At 43.9% G+C, this 27993-nt stretch overlaps 1 protein-coding gene across 1 annotated transcript in view; it reads left to right on the forward strand.

The window, feature by feature from the left end:
- The window catches only part of PDE3B (phosphodiesterase 3B), a 569033-nt gene that overhangs the window by 415233 nt on the left and 125807 nt on the right, over positions 1-27993 (forward strand). The window contains exon 4 of the mRNA XM_030201042.1: positions 1940-2082. Coding sequence (XP_030056902.1) covers positions 1940-2082 — 143 coding nt within the window. The remainder of the gene's footprint in view (positions 1-1939; positions 2083-27993) is intronic.

The following is a 27993-nucleotide window of genomic DNA, read 5'->3' on the forward strand; positions in this document are numbered from 1 at the left end:
AATACATTATTCGTATTCGGCCGAATAGTGATTTAAATTTGAATATGAATAATCCGGGGCTGTGCTAAATCCTATTGAAATAAATACTTGATCTGAGTTCATGTTGCTTCTTTTATTATTTATGTTAAAGCTCCAATGCCCATTATTTGTATTCATATTTGGCTGGATGATAATTTTCATTTTTCGTATTCGGCCGAATAGTAAAATATGCTGTTTGGTACATCTCTAGTGTTAATGCCACTGTACAAGTTGTTGCTGAGGCCCCATTTGGAATATTATGTTCAGTTTTGGAGGCCTATCTTGCTGAGGACATAAAATGACTTGAAACAGTTCAGAGAAAAGCAGCAAAAATGGTATGGGGTTTGTGCCTCAAGATATATGAGGAGAAACTTGATGACCCGAAGATGTATACCTTAGAGAAAAGGAGAAATGGGGTGATATGATAAAGATATTCAAATATTTGAATGGTATTAATATACACATAAACCTTTTCCAGAGACAGGAAGGTGGTAGAACTAGAGGGGACATGAATTTAGGTTGGGAGGGGGAAGGATCGGGAATAACATCAGGCAGTACTTTTTCACAGAAAGGGTGGTAGAAATCTGGAATTCCCCCCCCCTCCCACAGAAGTGGTAGAGAGGTAACAGAATTTAAAAATGCGTGGGATAAGCACCAAGGAATCCTGTATGAATGGAACCAAACAAACTTAGCATTGCTTAGGTGGCCACTCCAGCAATTGGGAAGCAAAGCCATTGCCGAGCATATTTCTACAGTCTGTGCCCTGATTGTGGTTGGACAGATTTGGATGGGGCTGGTGGGGCTTTGATGACAGATTTCAGGAGTTGGTGAACACGGCCAGTTCCGAACACACTTCTATGGTCTGTGCCCTAAAAATGGCAAGGATAAATCAAGATCAATTATACATATGTAGTATTGTATCATATTTTATGCTATGAGTTTTTTAATCTTGTTGAATAGACTTGACAGACCATACAGATTTTATCTGCTATCATCTACTATGTTACTAGAATAGTTCATGAAAGAGGAGAAAATAACAACAAAAAAAGAGCTCACTTCCTTTAATAGAAATCCCATGGTAGTGCTTTTTATTACACATATACCTTCCTTTCAGTGAAAACCAAATTTCTATCTCCCAGACAGCCTCAAAATTGACCTATAATCTACTCATAGTATAGATCTTTGTTAACAAGATTTGAAAACATTGGAAATAACACCTTTTTTTTGGTTGTTTACAGATTGGTCTTCCCTTACTTTCTTTTTGATTACAAACAAATTCTCAGTTCAAGGGTAGAAAACAACTTTATTGATCACTCTTGTTTTTTGCAAGAGTAAACGACAAATTTATTGGTCATGCCTGATACAGATCTGCATTTCAGCGCAAAAGTGCCTGCCTCAGGAGTTGTCAAATCGATCCAGACAAGTATGAATGTCAGTAACCACAACCTGATGTATACAGTGTGCAAAATGCATATGTAAATTGCATACTGGGTAATACAGATATCAGTGAGTTGAATATTATGTACTGCAGCTGATTTGTAGTTAAAACAGCAAAGTACTGGGAATCACTGTGTTGGAATTTGATTGATCTTCATTACTTTCTTTTTTGGATTTGAGTTAGTCTGTAGGGTGGTTTTTTTTTAATTGTACCTGACATCAAATGGACTTCTTTTTCATATTTGGGGGAAAAATCTTTTTTTTTTGGTGATAGATGTTTATAAATTCCTTAAATGTTTACTGTGTCTAGCTGTTTCTTTTATATCATGACTTTGTAAAAGATGATGGTTTACCACTACCAGAATTAGTTTGCTTTTGGTTTCATTCTGTTAAAACATGGGGTTTTTTCCCCAGTAAAATATAATATGAATTAGAATTGTTTATGGCCATTAAAGCAAATTGCCCACTGTTGATTATTTTACAGGGATTAAACAGCAGAAGTAGTTTGCCAACACCCCAGTTAAGACGAAGCTCAGGGGCCTCAGGTCTGCCACCACTAGATCCTTTGCCTTCAAGATGGGATCGTAATAATGGCAAAAGATCTCACCAAGAATATAATGCTGCAAGGTAAAACAAAACTAAATGGCAATGGCTCCTTGAACAGCTCAAATGTTTCATGCATTGACTTGCCTCTCACCATGCCCATGTCATAATGAAATAAGCCTACGAAGAAAAAAAAATAACACTTTTGCCTAGTTTCTTACAGATAGATTATCTTACAGTTATCTTACAGCTAAAATCTATGGGCCCAGTATTCAGCTGGCGATGCTCAGCATTTTGCTGACCGCCACCTGCGTTAAACCTGGAAATTCAGTGTCTTGCCATGTCTGGGCTTCCGGGCTTCGGCATTGAATTTCCAGTTTGCAGAGCTGGCTAACACAGTGTGATATTCAGCACTTAACTTGCTATGGGTTACTGCATAAAGATAGGACTAACTTTAATGCTATTTATGTGGTTAACCTGGCCGGTTAAGTTCTGAATATAATTAGCTAGTCAAGTGTTGACTGTGCCCCCAAAAGTCCCCAAAATAGCCGGTTTTGACTTTGGCGCTAACTGGTTATTTTCAATTATATTAACCAGTTTAGTGCCACTGAAGGTTAGTGGTTAGCCCCAAACAGGCAATTTAACTGGCCAGGAGCCATTTCTGACCAGTTAAATTACTTTGAATATCAACCTGATTGTGTCTGTTTCTCACCTCCTCACCCCAAACCAATAACCTTTTTGAACCATTCATATATTTTCATGTATATAATACAGGTCTCGTAACCCTTGGCTCACCCTTTGCATTTGCCTTCAACACTCATAGAATCCATACATATTTTGTTTCAAATACGAAAATAGGCCATCCAGTTCAGTTTTAAGTCGCTGAATATTTTGAAAGCTGCTCTGTCCATTGCTTACTGTCTGTGGCCAAATAAGGAAAGAAAGTATCATGAGATGTTATTTAAATAATTGTAATCTAGGACTCTGTTGTCTGTTACTTAGCTCTTCTTTTTCTTGAAGTGTGCAACTCCTTTACAGACTCAACAGCAGGTTGCTGCACTACTGGGGAAGGAACAGGAATTTCTTAGGTATGCACTAGAGAGTGACACGGGAACGGGGATCAGCAGTAAAGTGCAGTAATCTGAGGTAAATCTGCGGTTGGCGCAGCAAAATCTTTTACCGCCCTCGGGAGCAGTAAAAAGCTTTGCTCCTGCAGTAAAAAAAAAAAAGCAGTTGTAGTTACTGTTTCTAGTCTGACATCTCTGTGCCTGCCTCCATTCCTCCCTCCCTCCCTCCATAGCTCTATCTTATGCAGCCAGGCAGTGGTGTGCTGGAACTGGCTCGCACAAGCCGTTTGTTAATTTTTTAAGAATTTTGGGAGTTGTTAAATAACAACCGGCTTTCAAAATTTGGGCTCAGATCCCTTCTCGGCATCGTTGTCCTCCCCCTCCTCCTCTATGGTTTGTTCCAGTGGTGTAGCTACAGGGGGCCCAGGCCCTCCCCAACAATAGTGGCCAGCCAGGCAGTTTTTTGCTTCCTCAGGCTCCCTGTTGCCACAGTCAAGCAGCTGAGCTCTCCCTCCTTTCCTTCGTGTCCGGCCGGCTATCTCCTCCCTGTTTCCAGCAGTGAGCTACAGCATGGGCAGCGCTGAAGATAGCTGCTTCCAGCTGCCCTGGTCCCGTTGCTGCTTCATCCTGCTTTTTAACTTCCTGTGAGTGGGACGAAGCAGTGAGATGAACCAGGGCAGCCAAAAGCAGCTGTCTTCAGTGCTGCCCGTGCTGTGGCTCACTGGTGGAGAGAGAGCCAGCTGGACCCAAAGGAAGGGAGGGAGAGTTCTGATACCTCACTGCGGGGACAGGGAGCAGGGACCCTCAAAACAAAGCAACCAAACCATGTTCTCATTCTTTATTGTTAGTACCATTTTTATTTGATCCCACTTATATTTTGAAACATGTCGGCTTGTGCAGCATACGGATGTACACACAGAGGAAGTATAATAACAGAATAGTGGTAATTTGCTGTAAATCGTAATCAGTTCGTCATTTGCAGGGACTAGTTATAGGGACTCACAGAGAGGGGGCACAGGAAATGCAGGAGGTGATTGCTAGAGTGGATCTACAGAAAGGGAGGGGGCTGCTGGACCCAAAGGGGGAGCTGGAGAGAAGGGAGAAAGGCGCTGGACCATTGGGGAGAGGGAGGGCTGGCTGGAGAGGAGAGAGAGGTTCTGGACCCATGGAGGGGTAGGGCTGGAGGGAAGGGAGAGAGGTGCTGAACCTGCAGGGGAGGAAGGGAGGGGAAGGGACACAGAGGGGTAATGCCAGACATGGGAGGAAGGGTATATGGACACAGAGGGAAGATGCTAGACATCAGGGAGAATAGGAATGCAGAAGGAAGATGCAGGACTTATGGGGAGGGCATAGGGACACAGAGGAGTGATGCTGGACATAGGTGGAAGGGATAAGCATAGAGCTGTCTTTGGCTGGAGGCAGATGTCCTAGTTGCACCCCCCACCCCCACCCCCCCAACACCATCTCTGGCATGTGTGATCTTTATATTTTACACCGTATAGGAGGAAATGGATATTTTTCTATTTCTGTGGTGTGTCTTCTTGTGGTTTTAGGTTAATATATGTTTATAATTTTTGGTCAGTAATTATGTAGTTGGCATTTGTGCTTTGTGTGTGTGTGACCAAGGTATTCGTTAGCATGAATTTTCTGTGTAGCATTCTGTAGTAATTTGGCTTGATAAGTTTTCCAGATAATGGAGGGGATATTTGTGAAGGGAGACAGGCATTTTGTTGACCCTTGTTCTGTACTGTTTGTGATTTATAAAAAGACAGTTGTACAGAATATTGTTTCTTTTTATGCTTTAATAAAATGATTTAAATATAAAATGAAAACAAGACTTGTGCAGATGGGATCTGACAAGAGTTCGCAGCGATGGGGACAGAGCTCGTAGGGATGGGGCGGGGACGAGGACAGAGCTCGTGGGAACAGGGCAGGGATGGGAACAAATTTTGTCCCTGCGTCATTCTGTAGCTTGTACCTTATCCCATATAACAGGGAGACTAAGGCGTCCATGTTCAGCAACAGTTATTTGTTGCATTTGTATCCCACATTTTCCCATCTATTTGCAGGCTCAATGTGGCTTACATTGTTCCGTAATGGCGATCGCCAGTTCCGGAATGAGAAATACAAAGTGGTATTGCATTAAAGTTCATAGTGACATAGTAGATTAAGCAATCAAGAATAGAGAATTCATTTTCGTAGTGAGAGATAAAGGGGTAATTACGTTAAAGTTCATTAGTGACAGAGTAATTTGAGCAGTCAGGTATAGAGTTCGGTTTTCTCCAATTCTGGTATAGGTTTTGTTGTCTGGTATTTAGGATGGATCATTGTGGTATGCCTTTTTGAACAGGTTGGTTTTTAGTATTTTTCGGAATTTAGTTATGTCTTGTAGTGTTTTTGTGGCTTTTGGTAGTGCATTCCACAGTTGCGTGCCTATGTAGGAGAAGCTGGATGCATATGTTGTTTTATATTTTAGACCTTTGCAGCTGGGGTAGTGGAGATTCAGGAATGTATGTGCTGATCTTTTGGTATTCCTGGTTGGTAAGTCTATGAGGTCTGACATGTAGACCGGAGCCTCACCGTGGATGATTTTATGAACCACACTGCAGATTTTGAACGTAATACGTTCTTTCAATGGGAGCCAGTGTAATTATTCTCTTAGGAGTTTGGCGCTTTCGTATTTCGTTTTTCCAAATATGAGTCTGGCTGCTGTGTTTTGGGTGGTTTGGAGTTTCTTGATGATTTATTCTTTACATCCGGCGTAGATTGCATTGCAATAATCTAGTTAACTTAGCACCATTGATTGTACCAGGCTGCGGAATATTTCCCTTGGGAAGAAAGGTTTTATTCTTTTGAGTTTCCACATTGAAAATGGAACATTTTCTTTGTTGTATTTTTCGCATGGCTTTCTAATGTGAGATTTTGGTCAAGTATAACTCCTAGAATTTTCAGGCTATCTGAAACAGGAAGGGTAATGTTTGGGGTGCTTATACTGGTGGGTTTGTTCGTGTTGTATTGTGATGAAAGGATGAGACATTGTGTTTTTTTCTGCGTTGAGTTTTAGTTGGAATGTGTCCGCCCATTAATTCATGATTTGGTGGTTGTGATTGATTTCATTTGTAATTTCTGTTGGATCATGTTTGAACAGGATGTAGATCGTGACATCATCTGCTTAGATGAAGGGATTAAGGCCTTGGTTGGATAGCGCTTTGGTTAGAGATGTCATTAGGTTGAAAAAGATCGGTGAAAGCGGTGATCCTTGGGGTACTCCACATTCTTGTTTCCATGGGGATGATATATTCAAATTTGATATCACTTGGTATGTTCTTGGTGTTAGGAAGCCTTTGATCCAATTAAGTACGTTTCCTCCAATCCTGAAATATTATAGGATGTTTAATAGTATACTATGGTTTACCATGTCGAACGCACTGGACATGTCAAAATTGTAGGAGAAGTATACTATTGCCAGTTGCAATTGCTTGCTTGAATTTGGTTAGGAGAGTGAATAGTACTGTTTCGGTGCTGTGGCTGGATCGAAATCCTGATTGCGATTCATGTAATATTGGGAATTTGTTTAAGTAATCGGTAAGCTGCTTGGTTACCATGCTTTCCATTAGTTTGACTGACAGAGGGATAGATGCTACTGGGTGGTAGTTAGTTATGTCATTTGCTTTTTTCTTTGTGTCTTTAGTTAATTGGTGTAAGTAGTATGTTTCCTTTATCCTTAGGGAAGAGTCCTTGTTGTAACATGTAGTTTAGGTTTGTCATAAGGTCTGTTATGAAGCGTTGAGGGGCGGATTTTATTAGTTTGTTGGGGCATATGTCCAATTTGCAGTGGGATTTGGAGAACCTGTTGATCGCTTGGGTGACGGTTTCATCATTAAGTAGGTCGAAGTTTGTTCAGATTCTGTCTGCTGGATATTCATCAGGGATTGGGTCCAGATAGTCAATGAATTTTTCGTGGGCGGTGGTATTAAGTGATAACTTGAATCGTAGCTTTACTATTTTCTCGTTGAAGTATTTAGCAAGGTTGTCTGCTGATGGGGTGTCTGTGTTGGTTGTAGTAACTGGTGTGGTATCTAATAGTTTGCTCACAAGTAAGAAAAGTTTATGCGTGTCTTTGTAGTCTGGCCCTATTTTGGTTTTGTAGTATGATCTTTTGGTTTGTCTTATTGCATATTTGTATTTTCTTTGAACTTGTTTCCAGGCATTAAGTGTGTATTCTTTTGTTTTATTCCATGTTCGTTCAGGCCTCTTAACTTGTATTTTTCGTTTTTTTCAGCTCTTCGTTAAACCATGGTATCGAGTTGTGTCTTCGTGAGGTTCTTGTTTGTAGTGGTGCTATGTTGTTTAATATGCTTCTACATCTGTCATCCCAATCTAGGAGATAGTGTTTCGAGTCTGTTTGTGCTGTCCATTCATTCTTGTAAAACTGTTGCCAGAATATTACAGGGTCTATCTGGCTTCTCGTGGTGTAGGTTGTGCATTCTTGAGTGTGGTATGTGCCTTTTTTTCGCCATTGTAGGGATAGGTTTAGTTTGTGGTGGTCTGACCAAGGTATGTCTGTCCACGTTGTATCTATTAGTATTAGGTTTAAATCTGAGGACAGTTTGTGTGTGGTGAGGTCAAGTGTGTGTCCTTTGACGTGGGTTGCTTGCATATTTGGCTAGTTGAGGCCCCATAGTTGAAGGAAATCCTTACATTCGCGTGCATTGGTTGAGTTAGGGTCTTCTAGATGTAGATTTATGTCCCCTACTATAAGTAGGTTGGAGTTAGATACACATGCGTTGGATATGAAATCCATGAGGTGTGGTTGGCATTCATGCCAGTTACCTGGTGGTCTATAAAACAGGACGGTGTTAAGGTGGTCAAGCAAGGTTGTATGGTGGATTCTAACTGAGGCGATTTCAAGTTGGGGTGTTATGGACTCGGCAATTATTGTTATGGTGAAGTGGGATCTTTGGATTACTGCTATGCCGCCTCCTCTTTTTTCTTTCCTTTTCCAGTGAGTGATTTTGTACCCTGGGGGGGGGGGGGGGCACAGCTCTAGAATCATGGAGTCATTATGATTGTGGATCCAGGTTTCACTGATCAATAGAAGGTCGAGGTTGTCTGTCGTGATCCAGTCTGTTGTTATTGTTGTTTTGTTGACTACTGACCTAGCGTTTATGTATCCCACTTGAATTGTTTGGTAGAGGTCAGTTAGGTTCGAAGTTGTGTTGATTTTTTTTAGTTGTCTGTTCTCTTGCTGTCTGATTAAATGTGACCCCTACCTTAAGTGCTAATGATTTTCAGTGGCATTTTCTGAATAATGCAGCTGAAAATATTTATTGACCAGTCAGCCACTATCTGAATAGTTTCAGGTCAGAGTCAGAAATTATCAGAGTATCATTGATTTTCAGTACTGGTACCTAAATAACTATCTGGTTAAGTTAGAATAGCAGATATTTCCTTAGCATCCCTCCGGACCGGACCAGGATTGGACTGATGGGTTGTGCTCACCTACCAGCAGGTGGAGACTGAGAAAAAACTCTGACTCTAGAGAGCCAATAGGAGCCCTGGCCATGTGACCTTAGCCTCAATATTTTCTCAGTCTCCCAGCAGGTAGGAAGTGAGCCCATTAGTCTCTCTCCTTTTCTCTTTAGATATTACAGATATTTGTGATAATTCTTCTGTGCCTGGAATCTTATTTAGAGGCTTGACAGGGTTTCCTTTCTCTTCTTTCTTTGACAGCCTCGGGGGTGTTAAACTCGGGTGTCTCGAGTCCACCCCCCTTCCTCCCCATCTCCCTGGCTTAGCAGGGAAGGGCCGTCCCTTTCTCTGGAAAGGTGTACCGTCTTTGGGAGAGGCAGCCACTTTTAACAGGTAGCTGCTTTAAAAGAATTAAATCAAATAAAAGTAAATTCAAAGAAGCAGCCTTTCTTTCCCCAGACTTCTAACGAGCAGGCAGCTCCAGTGTTTTATTATGATTGAGGGGTTATAAAAAAAAACAAAAAAACAGAAGAAAATAATTCAGTATCTGTGACTTTAAACAGCGATTTTTCTCGTCAGATTTAATTTCCTCCATTTTCTTGCGTTTTGGCGGCGGCAGTTTAAACAAATGAAAAAAAAAAAAAAAAGAAAGGTGCGAACCGCGTAAGCGCGGCCACCTGTTTTTTCCGATATGGCTTAAAAGTTCAAACAGCTGCTGTCGGTCAGCGTCGCGCAGTTCACGCAGCCGGAACATGTAAATTTTGCTCTCCCTTCAAGGTTTCTTCGGGTCCGGTGCTGCCTCCAGTTTTTTCGGGGCCTTTTTCGCCGGCTGTTGTTTCTTCGCCGTTCCACTGGGCTCTGCTTGTTCGGAGGTGTCGGGCGCGCTGTCGACGATCGCCACAGGGCCAGTGGAGCGAACGGCGGCCATTTTGTTTCTCCCTCCATCTTATCAGTCGGGGATCTCTCTGCTGAAGGTAAGGCTGCAGTTCATAGAGCAGTTCGGCTCCAAGATGTGTACACTTTTGTATGTGCTGAACGGCGTATTCTAAAATGCTCTTCACATCAGCAGGCAATATTTGGTTGAAAGGGGGCTCCTTTCATATATGGATATATAACAAGCTTTTCTTCTTTTAAATTTCTATGTATCACGGGGCTGTTAACACCAGTTTTTTCTGGTGCTCAGTCATTTTTCATTGCCTGGTGGAAAATCTGCATCTTATCATAATATCATAATTCATTTCAAGCATTTTCCTCAATAGCTGTAGTATTATACAGTGTTTTAAGAACTTTAGAAACTTTCTCTATAGGCATAGAGTAAATTTCTGTCTTTCTCATTCCCTGGTGAATAGGACTACATTGTCTAAGAGTCAATTGATTGGTACTTTGCAATTCTGACCATAATATCTTAGTTCCTTTCAAGCATTTTACTCCATGCGTATGATGTTATATAGTGTTTTAAGAACTTAACAGACACTCTCAATGGCTGTAGTGTTATACAGTGTTTTCTTTTTCCGACTTTAAGAAGCCTTCTCTAGAGGCATACAGTATATTGTTCAGATGCCATGGGGATATATCAGCTCTTTCATATTCTCTGAGGGACAGTCCTGTCTACCAAGCTCCCAGTCACTCAGCTGCCTTAGCAGGCATGCTTTATTCATGTCTTCCCTTCTTTTCCAACTGCCTTGAAGCCTCTCATTTTTCATTTTAGCTTTCTTCTGGTTTTTACAGGACATATGGTCACTTAGAGAATAAAGTCATCCTTTCACTTAAAGATAGTGGACGGTCCTCAAACCATCTACTCGTGTTTGTCTCTACTCTATCAGTTCAGCATTGGCAGATTATAAACATCCTGGTTTGGTCCAGTATGCCTATACATACCATCTGCTATGTCTTCCTCTTCCTTAGAGACCTGATGTTATATCAAGCTTTCTTGAATTCAGATACAGTCTTGTCTACACTGCCTTCACCAAGTGGCTGTGGCACAACTTCACTTTTTTCGTTACAGGTAATTTCCAAGTTTGTCCTTTTTCATTTTCATTCTATGCGCCTTCACTCCAGAGTGTTCTTTCAATTGGAAGGGGATTCACTCACTTCCTGTGTATTTATACCATAGGTACATAAGTATGGTTATGCTGGGTAAGGCCTAAAGTCCATCAAGTCCAGCATTCATATCTAATGGGCATAGGTACATAAGTTTTGCCATTCTGGGGAAGCTCAAATGTCCACCTTTCTACAGCCAGAACAGCATTAAAGAAAAGAAAAAAAAAAAAAAAAAAAAAAAACCTCTCACGAGAGTATCGAACAGAAATCTCTGCTCCAAAAGCAAGGCTTTGCAGTAATTCTGCAAACTAACGCATACAATATTTGCCATGGCTGTTCACCACTAGGAACACCGGGGACCCTGGGCCTAGGTTCGGTGTTTTAACCTGAAACAAGCTCAACATTCATATCTAATGGGTGTGAGTCTGGTACTACTACTACTACTTAACATTTCTAGAGCGCTACTAGGGTTACGCAGTGCTGTACAAATTAACAAAGAAGGACGTTCCCTGCTCAAAGGAGCTTACAATCTACCTCTCAGTGAGGGAGGACGCATGACCGTGGTACGTGGATTAGTGGTATGTGGATTAGGGAGATCCAAGAAATTACAGGCCGGTGAATCAGACGTTCATACTGGGACAATTTTTTTCTGTCTGGAGCGTACTACCATAGCTGGTGGACTTCTATATTCAGAACTTTCTATATTCAGAACTTACCCAACTATGGAACGCCATAGAGATAGGGTTGGAGTTTGTAGCCCTATTTAACTGGTGTCCTTGGTCACCCTTCCTCTTCTCCTCAGGATCCAGAGAATGGCTAGTTTTTTGCTTATGCATTAACCGGTCATTTTCAGCAGTACTCTCTCTTCCGTTCTTTTATAGATCTAAGAGGATGTTCATTGCGCTCTTAGGGTCATTTCATTCTTACCTAGACGACTGCCTAATTGGAGAAAGTCTTATCAGCAGAGTTCTCAGGTCACGCACCGGGTGTTGCATTTCTTACAGTCTCTAGGTTGGGTGGTGATTGTAGCCAGGCCTCTCATTTGATCTCTCATTTGATCTCTCATCAGATATCTCTGATTTTCTCTTTGTTTAGTCAGGTTGGCGCACAGTCTTTTGTCTCCTCTGCAAACATCCCAGTTTATATTTTTCTTGGTGACCTTGGGCCTTCGGCCATTTCCTCGCTCTATTCTGCAGAATGCAATTTTACTTTCTAATGCCCAAGAAGGAATTTTCCTTCATCCTATTGCGAATCTCAGGGTCATCAATCGCACTATTTAAGTGTCATCTAGTTATCTCAGGAACCTTAGTTCTGTCATTGGGATGCTTCGTGCAGTACACTTTTTGGCAGAAGCTTGTTTGTATATATTTTTTTTCTGGGGGACCTCAGCAATTCGTTTTACCTTCGGGTGAATTTTGTTTTCCCTACTGACAAACAAGGCGGAGAGAGCTATGTTGGTCCTTGCCATGGCAATGGGTTATGTCATCCGCCAAGGAGGAGTTAAGAGTATACTCTTGAGTTTGTACTCATTTTTTCTTAGTTGTGTCACCCTGCATTTAGGTGAATGGACTCTCATTTTTTCAGCCTTACTTCCTCACTGCGACACTTCAGGGCTATCTCTTTTTGCCTTCAGGCTCACGAACATTTCTTGCTTCTTCCGTTCAGCAACAGTCTTGACGGAGACAGGGACAGATGCCAACGTCCAGCAGGGGTTTTTCAGCCTTCTTTATGCGTTTCTTCCATCATCTCACTAGGTGTTTACGCAGAACCAAGGCACCCTTCTACATCAGGACCCCCAGTCACTCAAACTTATGGCGTGGTTACTGGGTCTGCAACATCTTTGATATTTTCGCAGGAAGTACTTCAAGTTTTAATTGCTTCCAGACAGAAATCTACATTAAAGTCCTATGAATCAAAGTGGCGACGGTTCACTCTGTGGTACTCCTCTCGCCACTTCATTCCACAAACAGTATCCATTTTGCATGTTTTGGAATATCTTCTGCATCTTGCAAAATCTTGTCTGTCTTACTCATCCATTAGAGTTCATTTGGCAGCTCTATCAGTGATGCATGATACTGTTGACAACCGCACGCTTATGCAGCATCCACTGTCAAAGCGGTTTCTTAAAGGAGTCCTGCACCTGTACCTCCCGCTTCGTCCACCAGCTAGGTGAACTAGGTGAACAGACTCTTAAAGTTCTGTTTTCTAGTAGCCATAACTTTTTCTATAAAGTTTTTCTCTTCAAGCAGTGTTTCCCAGTAGCCATTGCAGCAAGTAGATCTATGTGTGGAATACTTCTACGGTTGGTAACTTCTTTTCGGTCTGCTGTAGTTTAAAGTTTTCACCTTTCCCAATCGATTTTTTCTTATTGGTTTTGTCCTTCTAGCCAGTAGGCGTAAAAGTTTTTCATTGTTTCTAACCCGCTATATCGCGAAGGATCAAGGAAATGAGAATGTCTATTTCTCTTCTCGCTGAGAGGGCAGTTCCACAGCGTATTACAACATATTCCACAACTTCAGAAGCGGGCTCTATTCTTACTATGGCGATTTTTGGTGCTCTCGGTGCACATTGGTAAGTTGGCAACTTAGTCCTAGTTTCATTTTATTTTGCTCATTGGGACACACTACATGTTAGTTGTCGCCAGGTGGCCTATGCAGCATGAACATTTCTCTGCAGTTTTCATAGGGTTCCTCCCTTCAGATTACTGCTTTGGTACTTCCCATCAGTCCAATCCTGGTCCGGTCCGGAGGGATGCTAAGGAAGGAGAAATTAGATCTTACCTGCTAATTTGCTTTCCTTTAGTCCCTCCGGACCGGACCAGGCCCCTCCCATGTTCTCTCTACTCTTTAGCTTCTTTTATTAAGTAGGAAGTGTATTCAGTAGGAAGTGTATTCATTCCTTTACGATTCGTGGAACAATACTATATATATATACAGAACTTTACGTGGTCTATACCACTTCTCTGGTGGTTGCTGGTGAGCTCAATTGCTGGAATCTATCTATAAAACCTTAAATACGCCATACCACTTCTCTGGTGAGAGTTGTGGCTGAGCTCAGTTGCTGGAATATCTATAAAACCTTAAATATGATTTACCACTTTTCTGGTGAGAGTTGCTGGTAAGCTCAGTTGATGGAATATATATAAAATCTTAAGTGGGCCATACCACTTCTCTGGTGAGAGTTGCTGGTGAGCTATAAGACAAGTGAGCCATACCACTTCTCTGGTGAGAGTTGCGGGTGAGCTATATTATACGTGAGCCATACCACTTCTCTGGGGAGAGTTGCTGGTGAGCTATATTACATGTGAGCCATATCGCTTCTCTGGTGAGAGTTGCTGGTGAGCTATAGTACAAGTGAGCCATACCACTTCTCTAGTGAGAGTTGCTGGTGAGCTGTAATACATATTGGGCCATACCACTTCTCTGGTGAGAGTTGCTGGTGAGCTCTGATACTTGGCATTGCCGAGTGCTTTGTGGCTGCTAGGATTCCATACGGCACAGAAGGTCTTTCTTTCTTTCCTGCTTTGTTATTCAAATACTGAGGCTAAGGTCACATGGCCAGGGCTCCTATTGGCTCTCTAGAGTCAGAGTTTTTTCTCAGTCTCCACCTGCTGGTAGGCGAGCACAACCCATCAGTCCAATCCTGGTCCGGTCCGGAGGGACTAAAGGAAAGCAAATTAGCAGGTAAGATCTAATTTCTCCTTCCCTGGTTGAGCCTGGAGGGGCCTGAACCTCCATAACCCTGAGATTTAGCCCATGGACTGCTGCTTGGTGAGTTTTTAGCTGGCAGTGGTCCCACGGGGCCCCTCTCCCCAGGGCACCCCTGCAAGTCCAAAGAATACAGTTCATTAAAATACAAACAGACACAGGAGGCAGAGCTTAGAGGAGCAAACAGTCTGGACTTGCCCAGCACTGCTAGTAGGTCATTGGGGGTGATTTTCTCTGTACTGGCACTTGTCAGGGGAGGCTGGAGGAAGGAAGCATGTGGAGTGGCAGATGCAGAGCATGTGAGAGCCAGTGAGTGAGTAGCACCGCTATGGTGGAGGAGGTGAGGGAGGGGGCAAAGAAAAAAATTTGTGCCCGCCCACCCATAATTGACTCTTTTGGCTATGTTACTGCTTAGTAGTGGTTGTCTGCAGGTGTCTTCTGCTTTAACACTGTTCAACAGACTCCTCTTCCAAGTTTTATTTGAGTGAACTTGTTCAGGGATGATTTTGATAAGCTGATTCAGAATCCTTGGGGAGGTGAGGCTGCAGTGGCTCCTGGAGGATAAGGCAAAGACAGCAGGATGCGGTTTGGGAGACAGATCTTGGGCCAAGGATTGGGACCATTACCGTGAAGGCAAGCGGCCTCCATGTGTCTTTTCATCATCAAGAGGGCAGAACGGGCAGAACTTTGTGGAACTATATCAAGAGTTGTTGGTATATCTTCCTCTCCTCTGAGGCTAAGGTGCCCCATTGAAGTTCAGTGATCCCCCTCTTGAGGAAGACACAGGGTGGAGGTTTCTTCAGCCTGATTGATTAGGAGTAGTCTCTCATTACATTTGACCAATTGGTGTTGGATGTGGTTTTGTATGTTTATGCCTTGGAAGGAGCGAGGATGTGGCTGCTATTCCATATAATTTGTGATTCCCAAGAAAGGAGCTATGTTCAGGCCCATTCTGGATTTAAAGGGAGTCAATGTTGCCCTTCAAACCTGCACTGTCACATGGGAACGTTGAGGTTGGTAATATCTTCAGTCAGGCCAGGGAAGTTTTTGACATCTCTGGACCTTATACAGGACTATTTTTAAATTGTAGTGAAGGCCAATTACAAGTGCTTCCTCCATTTTTTGTGTTTTGGGCAAGCATTATCAGTTAAAGGTGCTGCTCTTTGGTCTAGCAATCGTGCCCAGGAGCTTTTCCAAGATGATAGTCACAGCTGACTTCACAAGCAGGGGATCAGAGTTCATCAATATCTGGATGATTGGCTAATCCAAGCAAATACAAAGGAGGATTCATGGGAGGATTCCTTGGAATGCCTAGCTTGGGTAGAGAACTATGCCAGAGTCATCTGGTTCTTTCACAGGTGCTGAGTACCTTTATTGCAAGGAGACAAAATCATGTAGATTACAAAAGAGGAGTTGCATGTCATAGCATTCTGTAGCTTGTAGTGTCTCCCTGTAATAGGGTTAATCTACATGCCATATTGGTCTCACAAAAATTACAAGTCCTACAAGCTGCATGATCCAGAAATATGCAGGCAAGCAAAAATAAACCATTTGGGAGAGAATTGCTGGTAACTCTGAGCTAGAGGAGCAAGATGGAGGAGATGGACTGTTGGTGTTTTGAACCGAGCTCCTCCTAGGCCCAGTAAACTCAGACCAATCACATGTGGCCCTTAGCTCTCTGACTCCACCACTCTGAGACTGCTGTATTACCATGCTGAGATATGTGGCATCCGGGATACCATGTCCAGCAGATACCATGCTGCTAAGCCATTTGCTGCCAGCTCTGTGCAGTAGCTGTGCTGCGCTTTCCTATTTTGCACCATGTTCTACAATCATATACCATATAAATTTATTTAAAATAAGATATCATAAAGTCTTTATTGCAAAAGTTTCCACACCCTTTTCATAACAAATTAGCTCCATGTCCAAAAATAGCTTTACTTATAATCCTGCAGTCCAGCTTTGCCCATGGTGGCTCACCATGAAAACATACACAATCGGTAAATACAAAAACGTAATAAAAGCAAATAATAAATTGAAATAAAGTTAAATAACACCCACTTATATCCAGGCAGAGCAGCTGAGTTGATTTGAATACTCCTAAATCACTGCTTCTCAATCTTTCTGTAGCTGTGACCCCATTCATACTGGCACAGTAAGCTTGCAACCCCTCAGGTGGAGTGGACCAATAGTGCCATATGGAGTGGGCCAATAATGTAATAGGGAGAGCCCACCCAGGTCATGACCCCAAACACAGGGGGGTAAAGATTCAAGGTATATTTGTCGGATAAAGTTGAATTTGAAGTAAAGATCTAAACATTCTGAAAATGGAACTGCCAAAAGAACACCAGGCTTAAGTTCTTCAAAGATATAAATAGGGGGAATATTAAAAGAAACTTTCAGTGTGTTTGAGTATTCCTTTACACCAACCTCTCTAAAATGAATAGCTGTGGCTCACAGAAACTGCTGAGGGAGGTCACTTAAGTCCTAAATTACTTTAAAAGATCTACAGAGGTCTCTGGCTAAGACTAAGGAAAATATTGATTGTTCAACAGTTTCAAGATTACTTCGCAAACATGGCCTATATGTGAGGATGGAGCGAAGGAAGCTACTGCTGAAGAAAAGCCGTACGATATGCCAAATAGTGCTTACAGAGAGACACTTAGGGGACATTGTATTCTTATGGGAGAAGGTTGTTGTGGTCTGATGAGACCGAAGTGGTGCCTTATTTTTCTAAGCTTAGTGATATATGGTATGTATCATTACTTTCTAACACAATCCGTGGCATTACATTGTGGGACTTTGCAGCAGTAGAGTGTGGGAAAGATGGATAGTGCAAAGTACAGGCAGATTCTGGAAGAAAACCTGTTCCCCTGTAACATAGACCTGAAACTAGGGAGAAGATTTCACCTTTCAGCAGAACAATGATCCTAAGCAAAAAGCAAAAACAATAATGAAGTGACTCAGCAAGAAGAAATTCAATATTCTTGAGTGGCCTAATGAAAGTCCAGATCTGAATCTATCTAATAGAAAATATATGACAAAACTTGAAATGCTGTCTTCAGATAATCCCCAGTGTGCTTGAAAGAGCCTGAGCTATTCTGCCGATAACAATGGGCAAAACCTGCATATCCCACTGTTTGTATATGGTTTTCCTAAATAACTTATGGCTGTTATTGCTACAAAAAGAGTTCCCACCAAGGATTGAATAAGAGGTTGTAAAGACTTATGCAACCAAAAATTTTGGGGTTCTTATTCTTAATTACTTTTCAAATATTTCTATAATTGTTCTATTATCTTAAAAGTGTAGTGTGTCTTGGGTGGGTCACTGAAACAAACTCTTACTTTGAAACAATTTGAATTGTGTTTTTAAAACAGCCGGATGTGAAAAAATATACAAATGTGTGAAGTTTTAAGTTTCTCTTTATTATACCACTCAAAGTCAAACCATCCAATTGGTTTACAATGTCTAGCAATAATAAAAGAAATACGCAAGGAAAAGAAATTTAATCAAAACATTGCAGAAAAGAAAGAAAAAACAAAGAAACCATACTGCTTCTGCAGTTGTAGCCACTACATCCCTGACTTCCTTGTCATCAAGCAGATGAATCCATTACGAGTGGGTTGTGTCCACTGAAAAAACCAGAGTGCCTCTTGGCCAGCTAGCTCCATCTGCCTCTTCAGTATTCTCTATCTCCCCAGCAGGGTGGTTGCAGCTTGTTCAAGCTCCTTCAAAAAATCTGCCTGGGGTGGATCCTGTGCTTTTGCCAGTTGTAGCAGGGGTGTTGTGGCTGATGGTGCCCACTTTAAAGGCAAATAGGTTAGCCCTGTCCCTGTCTTTGCCCAGGCTGTGGATGCAGGCACATAGGTTCGCCCTTTCCCACGCTACTGATCCTCTGGAGTTGGAAATTTGCCTCTTTCGCTGTTGCCTCAAACTTTCCTCACAGTGTTAAAAAAAAAAAAAAAAAGAGGTTTTCTTCTGATTGTGCAACGTGACCGGAGCTCGGTGACTCATTCTGGTGAGGTAAGAGCATTTTGTAGCTCCTCCGGGGAGGGCCCGCGATCGGGACGATTTTGGCGCTAATCTGCCATTTTGAATTTCCGCCGCTTTCGGCGATGGCTGCTGAGAAAGTAAAGCGCTGTTCCGTTTGTGGCAAGTGCAAATCTGCAGCAGGGCTCTGTAAAGCGCGCTTTTCAGACGGTAGAGCCGGCACGAGCATGGTGAGCGATGTTCCTTCCCGTTCCGTGGAGCTGGCAGTGGGCGCCATTTTGGAACAGCATGGCGCAACCTCTGCTGAGGCGCAGGGGTTTGAGCCTGGAGGGGCGCCTCGTGTAGAGGCTAATAAAAGAGCTGTTTGCCCCGGACTGGAACCGGGAGGCCAGGGTGAGCCATTTTCCCCTGAATTTGTTTTATTACTGCATAATGCTTACATGTTAAAAAGAGCTCTTCCGCAGGGGTCCTCTGCGGCCCTGCTTTCTGTATCCCCTCCGGTGGAGTCTGGCCTTGGATTACCGTCGGGCATGTTTTCCCCTCACAGATGTGGTCGGGATGTGAGGAATCTGAGGGGTCTGGAGAGCCAGAAGATGGTGCAGGATTGCCATCGGATCCAGATGATCCGTCCGCGGTGAGGATTTTCTACCGCGTGAGCTGCAAACGCTTATTACTGATGCCTTGCATGTCCTCTCTATAGAAGACCCTGGGAGTACTGAGACCTCCTCTGGTAATCCGAGGATGGCAAGTACTAAGAAGCCTGCTCGAGCCTTTCCTTTGCATGACTCCATCCAAGAGCTTATCACGGCTCAATGGGCTGACCCCGAGGGGCCTTTGAAAGTCGCCAGGGCTATGGGGCAATTATACCCTTTAAGTGAGGAGCATTTGACGTGCCTAGCAGTGCCTAAAGTAGATGCCCTAGTCACGGCTGTGACAAAGAAAACTACCCTCCCAGTGGAAGGAGGAGTTGCCCTGAAGGACATGCAGGACCGACGCCTCGAGGCAGCTATGAAACGGCCCTTTGAAATTTCAGGCCTATCCTTACGGGCGTCTGCATGCAGCTGCTATGCTGCCCGAGCCTGCCTCGCTTGGTTACAACAGGCAGTGGAACAACCCGGAGATGGAGCGGAGCCCCTTACGGAGGTGGCACCGTGGATGGAGTCGGCCTTGTCATTTTTGGCTGACGCCCTTTATGATCTGGTCAGAGCTTTGGCTAAACAGATGGCTGTAGCGGTGGCGGCTCGCCGTCTTCTGTGGCTACAGCATTGGGCAGCTGACATGGACTCTAAGCAAAGGTTGGTGAAGTAGCCCTTTCAAGACCTTCTCCTGTTTGGTGAGGAGTTGGAGAAAATTGTGAAAAGCCTGGGGGATGCCAAACCCCAGCGCTTACCCGAGGATAGGCCGCGGCCTTCTTCCAAGGGTCAGGCGGTTCCCTCCTCTTCCAGACCTCGCTTCCGTGAAGCTAGAAGGTACCGCCCGGGGCGGTCTGCTGGGTTCAATTCGCGTGCCCGTTTTCAGCAGAGGAACTTCTTTCGCTCGGACAAACGTTCCGCAGCAGCAGGCTCAAGACCTGGAGTTCAAGGGCGACCCTCTCAATGATGGTGCGCCGGCCCCCTCCTCGATTCCTGTGATAGGAAGACGACTTTCCCTCTTTCTCGAGGAGTGGGCCAAAGTTCGATTCCCACTTCAGGCACAGGCAGCTCCTTGTGACTCTGGGCAAGTCACTTAACCCTCCATTGCCCCATGTAAGCCGCATTGAGCCTGCCATGAGTGGGAAAGCGCGGGGTACACATGTAACAAAAAAAAAAAAAAAAAAAAGATTACCTCAGATCTTGGACCTGATCAGAGAAGGCTACAGAATAGAATTCAATGCCCCGATAAGAGACGTGTTTGTGGAGTCCCGATGCGGTTCTGCCGCCAAACGGGCGGCAGTGGAGACCTTGCAAGGCTTGATTCACATTGGGGCGGTTTCACCCGTGCCTCCTGCCGAATGCAGCTCTGGACGTTACTCCATTTACTTCGTGGTGCAGCGAAAAGGAGGGTCTTTTCGGCCTATCCTAGACTTAAAACAAGTCAACAAGTCTCTGAACGTGCGGCATTTTCACATGGAAACCCTGCGCTCCGTCTTAGCAGCGGTACAGCCAGGAGAGTTTCTCACGTCTCTGGACCTGAAAGAAGCTTACTTGCACATACCAATTTGGCCCCCGCACCAGAGGTTTCTGCATTTTGCGGTGATGGGAAAACATTTCCAGTTTCGGGCCTTGCCTTTTGCCCTCGCCACAGCTCCCCAAACCTTTTCCAAGGTAATGGTGGTAGTAGCTGCTTTTCTCAGGTGAGAGGGTATCCGGGTTCACCCGTACCTAGACGACTGGCTCATCAGAGCAGACTCTGCAGAAGAGAGTCATCAGGTTACATCCAGAGTGGTCTCAGTACTGCAATCTCTGGGCTGGGTCGTCAATAGAGCCAAAAGTCACCTGACCCCCCTCTCAATCTCCAGAATATTTGGGGGTCCGGTTCGACACAGCCTCGGGGATGGTCTTCCTACCCGAGCAAAGGCTGTGCAAGCTTCAGAACCAGGTCCGTCTGCTCCTGAGGATGCCTCGCCCGCGAGCTTGGGACATAGTGCAGCTGTTGGGGTTGATGACGGGTACTTTGGAAGTGATGCCTTGGGCGAGAGCGCACCTGAGACCTCTGCAGTTTTCCCTGCTTCAATGATGGTCTCCAATATCTCAGGATTATCAATGCAGACTCACGTGGCTCCCTGCGGCCCGACTCAGTATGGAGTGGTGGCTCTCAGACAGCATGCTGCGGCGAGGAATGCCGCTAGTGCTCCCCATTGGTGCCTAGTGGTAACAGATGCCAGCCTGAAGGGCTGGGGTGCACATTGCCGGGGAAGGCATGCCCAGGGTCTTTCGACACCCGAGGAGTCGGAGTGGCCCATCAATTGCTTGGAGTTGAAAGCGATTTTCTAGGCGCTTCTGGCCTTTTCAATTGACCCTGGAAGGATTGGCTGTCAGTCGGACAACACGACAGCAGTGGCCTACATAAATCGCCAAGGAGGCACTCAGTGCATAGCAGTGCAGGCCGCGCAGATTTGCCACTGGGCCAAGCTTCATCTGCAGTTTTGTGTCAGCAGCTCATATTGCAGGTCAGAGCAACGTGCAAGCCGATTATCTGAGCAGAAATCAGATCGACCCAGCGGAGTGGGAACTTGCAGACGAAGTATTCCTGCAGATATGTGCCAAATGGGGAAAGCCCGTAATGGATCTTATGGCGTCAAGCACAAATGCCAAAGTCTCGTACTTCTACAGCATACGGAGAGATCCTTGCTCGGCAGAGTTGGATGCCTTGGCTCAACCCTGGCCTCAGGACCTCCTGTATGTGTTCCCTCCGTGGCCCTTGATAGGGCGAGTACTCCTGCGGATTCAGCTCCACCAAGGAGAGGTGGTTCTCATTGCCCCGGATTGGCCCAGGAGGCCATGGTATGCGGACCTCCGGCAGATGCTGGTAGAGGATCCCCTGCCGGTACCTCTGGTACCAAACCTGTTGTCACAGGGCCCGGTGACCATGGAGGACGCCTGCCGCTTTGGTCTTATAGTATGACTATTGAGAGGGTGCAATTGAGAGACAAGAGATATTCCAGTAAAGTAATTTCCACTCTCCTACAGGCCTGCAAGCATTCCACTTCCGTGGCTTATGCCAGGATTTGGTGCCAGGTTGAGGCTTGGTGTGCTTCAAAAGCGATTCCACCCATGCGGGCTTCTGTCTCGCCGATACTTGACTTTTTGCAGGATGGTTTACAAAAAGGCTTGGCCTAAAATTCCCTGCGTGTTCAAGGTCGCTGGCCTCTCTCTGGCTGCTTGCCCGGATGTGACATGGTTTCTTAGAGGGGTGCTTCGGCTCCGTCCTCCCGTGCGGGCTCCGTGTCCGGCCTGGAACCTGGGGTTAGTTTTAAAGGCCCTTTAGTGTTCGCCCTTCAAGCCTCTCAGGCGAGCTTCGGAGAAGGATGTGACCTTAAAGACGGTCTTTTTGATGGCCGTGACATCGGCGAGATGGGTATCTGAGCGCCAGGCGCTGTCCTGTCGAGACCCATTTCTGCAATTCTCAGAGTCCGGAGTAATGGTACGTACGGTGCCTTCCTTCATGCCTAAGGTGGTTTCAGCGTTTCACCTAAACCAGCCTATTTTCCTGCCCTCCTTTTCTAAAGAGGAGTTTCCAGAAGCCTACTACTACTACTTAACACTTCTAAAGCGCTAGTAGGGTTATGCAGCGCTGTACAGTTTAACAAAGAAGGACAGTCCCTGCTCACAGGAGCTTACAATCTAATGGACAAAATGTGCGGTCAATCAAATTGGGGCAGTCTAAATTTCCTGAATAGAGGTAAAATGGTTAGGTGCCAAAGGCGACATTGAAGAGGTGGGCTTTGAGCAAGGATTTGAAGATGGGCAGGGAGGGGGCTTGGCGTATGGGCTCAGGAAGTTTATTCCAAGCATAGGGAGAGGCGAGGCAGAAAGGGCGGAGCCTGGAGTTGGCGGTGGTGGTGGGTCGGCCCACACGACGGAACTTTTGGGAAGGTTCCAGAGCTTTGAAAGGTTTCTTCCGTCTCCTGGGCCGTCGCGGACGACAACCCACATGTAAGAATATTGAGCCTGCTGTCCTCGGAGAATACCTGCTGCAGGTGTGTATCTTCATTTTATCTAATATTCAATCCAAGTGTAGTATATTTGAGCAAAGACCTAGAAAATATCTTTAAGCAGCCAAATTTCCATGGCTAGCAGCTAGGATATATCCTTATAATGTAAAATGGAATAAACAGATTAGGGTCACTTGGTCCTTCTCTCTCATAATTTCCTGTGTTATGATTTCCTAACATTAAATAAATCATTGTTTCATGTTTATACTGAATGTTACTTAATATTTCCCTATTTATAACAGTAGATGGCAGACTTGAGCAATGTTTTTTTTGTTTGTTTTTTAACCAGAGACAATAACAGGACACAGGAAAAATGTATTCATAGCCTAAAGTGAAACTGCTTATTCTGTAAATTCAGTGTGCAATGTAATAACTTGATCATTAATCATATATTATAAATTAGACATGTGGTAAAGGCTCAGCCATTCATTGAATGATAAAAACTCAGGGCAATGTGGTAGTTTGGAAGTATAAATATGCCTTTTTAGATTGTAAACTAGTTTGGATGCAGCTTGTGTGAAAGGTGCTATTTCAAATTTACATAGGTAAAGAGGAAGATCTGTCAGAAGCCTGCTGAAGTCTGACTAATGTAGTGACCCCCTCAGTAGTTGGGACTGAGTGTCATCTCTGATGTGGATACATAAATTAATCTTTCCCTTTCAGCACTTAAACCAGGGTGCACAGACTGTAAAGTTAGTGAGCTGACATCAGTAATTGTAAAGAGTTATACACTGAAAAATATCAAAAGTAAAACAATAGTTATATAGTAATACTTTTTAAATGAATAGGAGGTTAAGCTCTTGAACTTATTGCCAGAGGATGTGATTACAGCGGTTAGCATATATTATCTGGGTTTAAAAAAAGGTTTGGATAAGTTCTTAGAGGAAAAGTCCGTATTCTGATATTGAGATAGACATGGGGGAAGCCACTGCTGTCCTTGGGATTGGTAGCCTGTGATATTGCTTCTATTTGGGATTCCGGAATCTTTCTACTATTTGGGATTCTGCCAGGTACTTGTGACTTGGATTGCCCACTGTTGACAGCAGGATACTGGGCTAGATGGACTACTGGTCTGATCCAGTATGGCTGTTCTTAGGTTCTTATGTTCTAACATTGGAGACAAGAGTGGCTTTAAAATTAAAAGGAAGAAAGGTTAGGTGGGTTTAGGGATTTGGGGTTTTTCAGGAGGGCATTGGATATGTTTTAATTGAGGTAAACTAGGAGGTCTGGCGGGTTTGTATGAGTAGTTATTATTGATGCTATGGTCCTTCATATTGCAATATTTAACATTGGTAGGCTAAACAGCCCCGTCAAGCGTAAGTGGGTGACGAAAGTTATCGCTGTGAGTGTATGAGAAGTGAAGAAGGGCTGGTGTGGAGAAGTGATAATTTTTCTGTTTATTCAACTAGGAAATGTGGGGTGGCTTTTTTTTTATTACATTAAAACCTTCAGTTTGTGAACTATGTGAGAGACATGATAAAGAGGGAAGAGTGGCATGGTTCACAGGAAGAGTGGATCAAAATGAGATTAGTGTGTTCAACCTCTGTGCCCTGAATAGTGGTAAAAGGGCAGTACTTTCTGGAGTGGTTCAGGGTATTTGATAGGGTAGCAAAAGGGTAGTAAATAGTAGGGGGTGGTCTGGATAGATCTGGAGCTACAGGGAAAGACTGGCAGAGGGAAAGGCGGGAACTACCAAGGTATGGAGGCTTATCTGGTGGGTATTTGGAGGACATAGAATCTGAGCTGTAGGGAATACGCATGTTTTTCTCAGGAATTTCAATCTCGCTCCGATTGATTACCTCTTCTTTGCAAGGCCTTCTATTAAAAAGGTACAGGATATGAAAATCTTCCCAGTTTACCTATTGGACCATCCTTTGATTAAGATGAATATATAGAGCTGGGGTCTAGAGGGGTGGTGAGTCTTAAGCCGTGGAGAGTTATGCGAGGCTGCTTTAGAGGAAAGAGGTGTAAGAACAGATGAAAGATAAGTTTTTATAGAATGGAATGGTAAAAGGGATACATTGGCTAAAGTATTGTGGGATGCTGGGAAAGCTTACATGCAAAGGGTTATATTGCAACTTGGGACTCAAAGAAAAAGGCAGAGGGAACAGAATCTTCAGTGGTGGCAACCAGAACATCAGTCCAGAGGTAGGAGAGTGGCATGCTAACAAATAATGGAGGTGAGGTGGAAAATAGGTATTGGAAGTAGAAAAGATGGCGTTCTTGCCGAAAATGTTTAAAAGCATGTTTTGGAGCATGGAGATCAGGCTGGCAGACTATTAGTCTGGCAGTTAAAAAGAAAGAAAAATGCTTGGTTGGTTTGAAAAAAGGGAAGATGGGCTGAGAGTAACAGACGTTGCAGAGGAGTTACAGAAATATTATAAGGAATTATACTCCTCAGAGGGGGGATAAGGGGGAGATGCATAGAAGGGGTGAATTTGCCTAAGGTTGGGGAGGTTTACAGATTGACTTTAAGTAGGCCAGTTAGTATATTGGAGATTGAGGAGGCCATTAATAAACGGACAAGGGGGAAAGCTGCAAGTGATGATGGTTTTCCCGTGGAATACTATTGAGAGATGGTGGGATGGGTGGAAGGGCTGTGGCCAGGAAAATGAACAAGACACTTAAAAGAGAGGGACTCCCAGAAACTGTGTACAAGGCTAATATAGTTGTGTTACTTGAGGAGAGGAAACTGATGGAAAAGTGTGAGAGTTATAGACTCATCGCCCTGTTGAATTGTGATGCAAAGATAGTAGCCAAAGTCTTAGCTGTGAGATTAGAAAGTGTGCTTCCCAAGATATTCCACCCTGATGGGCTTTATGAAGGGATGACTCATTATGGATAATGTGCGGTGGGTGCTTATTTTGATACATTGAGTATAGAAAAAGAGGAATTCTACTCTGTGTGGCTTCAAATGTGCAAAAAAACTTTTGCAGGTTGGAAAGGTGGTTCTTTCATACTCCTGGAATATTTGAGACCTTGCTCATGTCTAGTAGTTAATAGAATTCGGTCAGAAGAATTTGTTCGGATTTGGGATACTAACCAGGGATGGCCATTGTCACCTATATTATTTGGATTGTGCGGGTAATAAATATAGAGCAACTGGTAGCATACATTCAAAAGTATGTGAACATTGAGCCAGCTTGGGTGGGACAGACTTTACATAAATTTATATTATACGCAGATGATACATTGATAGTTGGGCGTAATCTGGGGCGGTCCATCCTTTCCTTGCTTAAAGAGTTTATTTATTTATTTATTACATTTGTACCCCACACTTTCCCACACGTGGCAGGCTCAGTGCGGCTTACGTAGCAACAATATAAATAATTACAAAGTCGTAAGAAGAATATACAGTTTGTGGTAAGTGCAAAACTAATGGGGATAACGGAAAGTAAGTTAAACATAGAAGGAATTAGGTTCAAAAGGAAATGAGCTTTGGGAGGTAGGCGTAGAAAGATGGAAAGGAATGGATATGGGGTAGCAAAAAGGATAATGGGGAACATGGTCAGAATATAACTATTGTCAATAAGAATCATATGGGCAAGTTTTGGTTAGGTTGAATCGTTAGGGTAGGCTATTGTGAAGAGATGGGTCTTTAGTGCTTTTCTGAAGGGCAGAAGGCCATTAGTGGTGCGTATAGATCTTGGCAAAGCTGGCTACCTAAAAAGGAAAAATTGGATGCGTAGAAGGATTTGCAGAGCATATACAAAAACATGGACTGATGAGACAAAGTCAGCACGGATTTAGTGAAGGGAAGTCTTGCCTCACCAATCTAATGCATTTTTTTGAGGGGGTAAGCAAACATGTGGACAATGGGGAGCCGGTTGATATTGTATATCTGGATTTTCAGAAGGCGTTTGACAAAGTGCCGCACGAAAGACTCCTGAAGAAATTGCAGAGTCATGGAATCGGAGGTAGGGTATTATTATGGATTAAGAACTGGTTGAAAGATAGGAAGCAGAGAGTAGGATTGCGTGGCCAGTATTCTCAGTGGAGGAGGGTAGTTAGTGGGGTCCCGCAGGGGTCTGTGCTGGGTCCGTTGCTTTTTAATGTATTTATAAATGACCTAGAGATGGGAATAACTAGTGAGGTAATTAAATTCGCCGATGACACAAAATTATTCAGGGTCGTCAAGTCGCAGGAGGAATGTGAACGATTACAGGAGGACCTTGCGAGACTGGGAGAATGGGCGTGCAAGTGGCAGATGAAGTTCAATGTTGACAAGTGCAAAGTGATGCATGTGGGTAAGAGGAACCCGAATTATAGCTACGTCTTGCAAGGTTCCGCGTTAGGAGTTACGGATCAAGAAAGGGATCTGGGTGTCGTCGTCGATGATACGCTGAAACCTTCTGCTCAGTGTGCTGCTGCGGCTAGGAAAGCGAATAGAATGTTGGGTGTTATTAGGAAGGGTATGGAGTCCAGGTGTGCGGATGTTATAATGCCGTTGTATCGCTCCATGGTGCGACCGCACCTGGAGTATTGTGTTCAGTACTGGTCTCCGTATCTCAAAAAAGATATAGTAGAATTGGAAAAGGTACAGCGAAGGGCGACGAAAATGATAGTGGGGATGGGACGACTTTCCTATGAAGAGAGGCTGAGAAGGCTAGGGCTTTTCAGCTTGGAGAAGAGACGGCTGAGGGGAGATATGATAGAAGTGTATAAAATAATGAGTGGAATGGATCGGGTGGATGTGAAGCGACTGTTCACGCTATCCAAAAATACTAGGACTAGAGGGCATGAGTTGAAGCTACAGTGTGGTAAATTTAAAACGAATCGGAGAAAATGTTTCTTCACCCAACGTGTAATTAGACTCTGGAATTCGTTGCCGGAGAACGTGGTACGGGCGGTTAGCTTGACGGAGTTTAAAAAGGGGTTAGATAGATTCCTAAAGGACAAGTCCATAGACCGCTATTAAATGGACTTGGAAAAATTCCGCATTTTTAGGTATAACTTGTCTGGAATGTTTTTACGTTTGGGGAGCGTGCCAGGTGCCCTTGACCTGGATTGGCCACTGTCGGTGAC

This window comes from Microcaecilia unicolor, chromosome 4, assembly GCF_901765095.1.
Source record: "Microcaecilia unicolor chromosome 4, aMicUni1.1, whole genome shotgun sequence".
Lineage (NCBI taxonomy): Eukaryota > Metazoa > Chordata > Amphibia > Gymnophiona > Siphonopidae > Microcaecilia > Microcaecilia unicolor.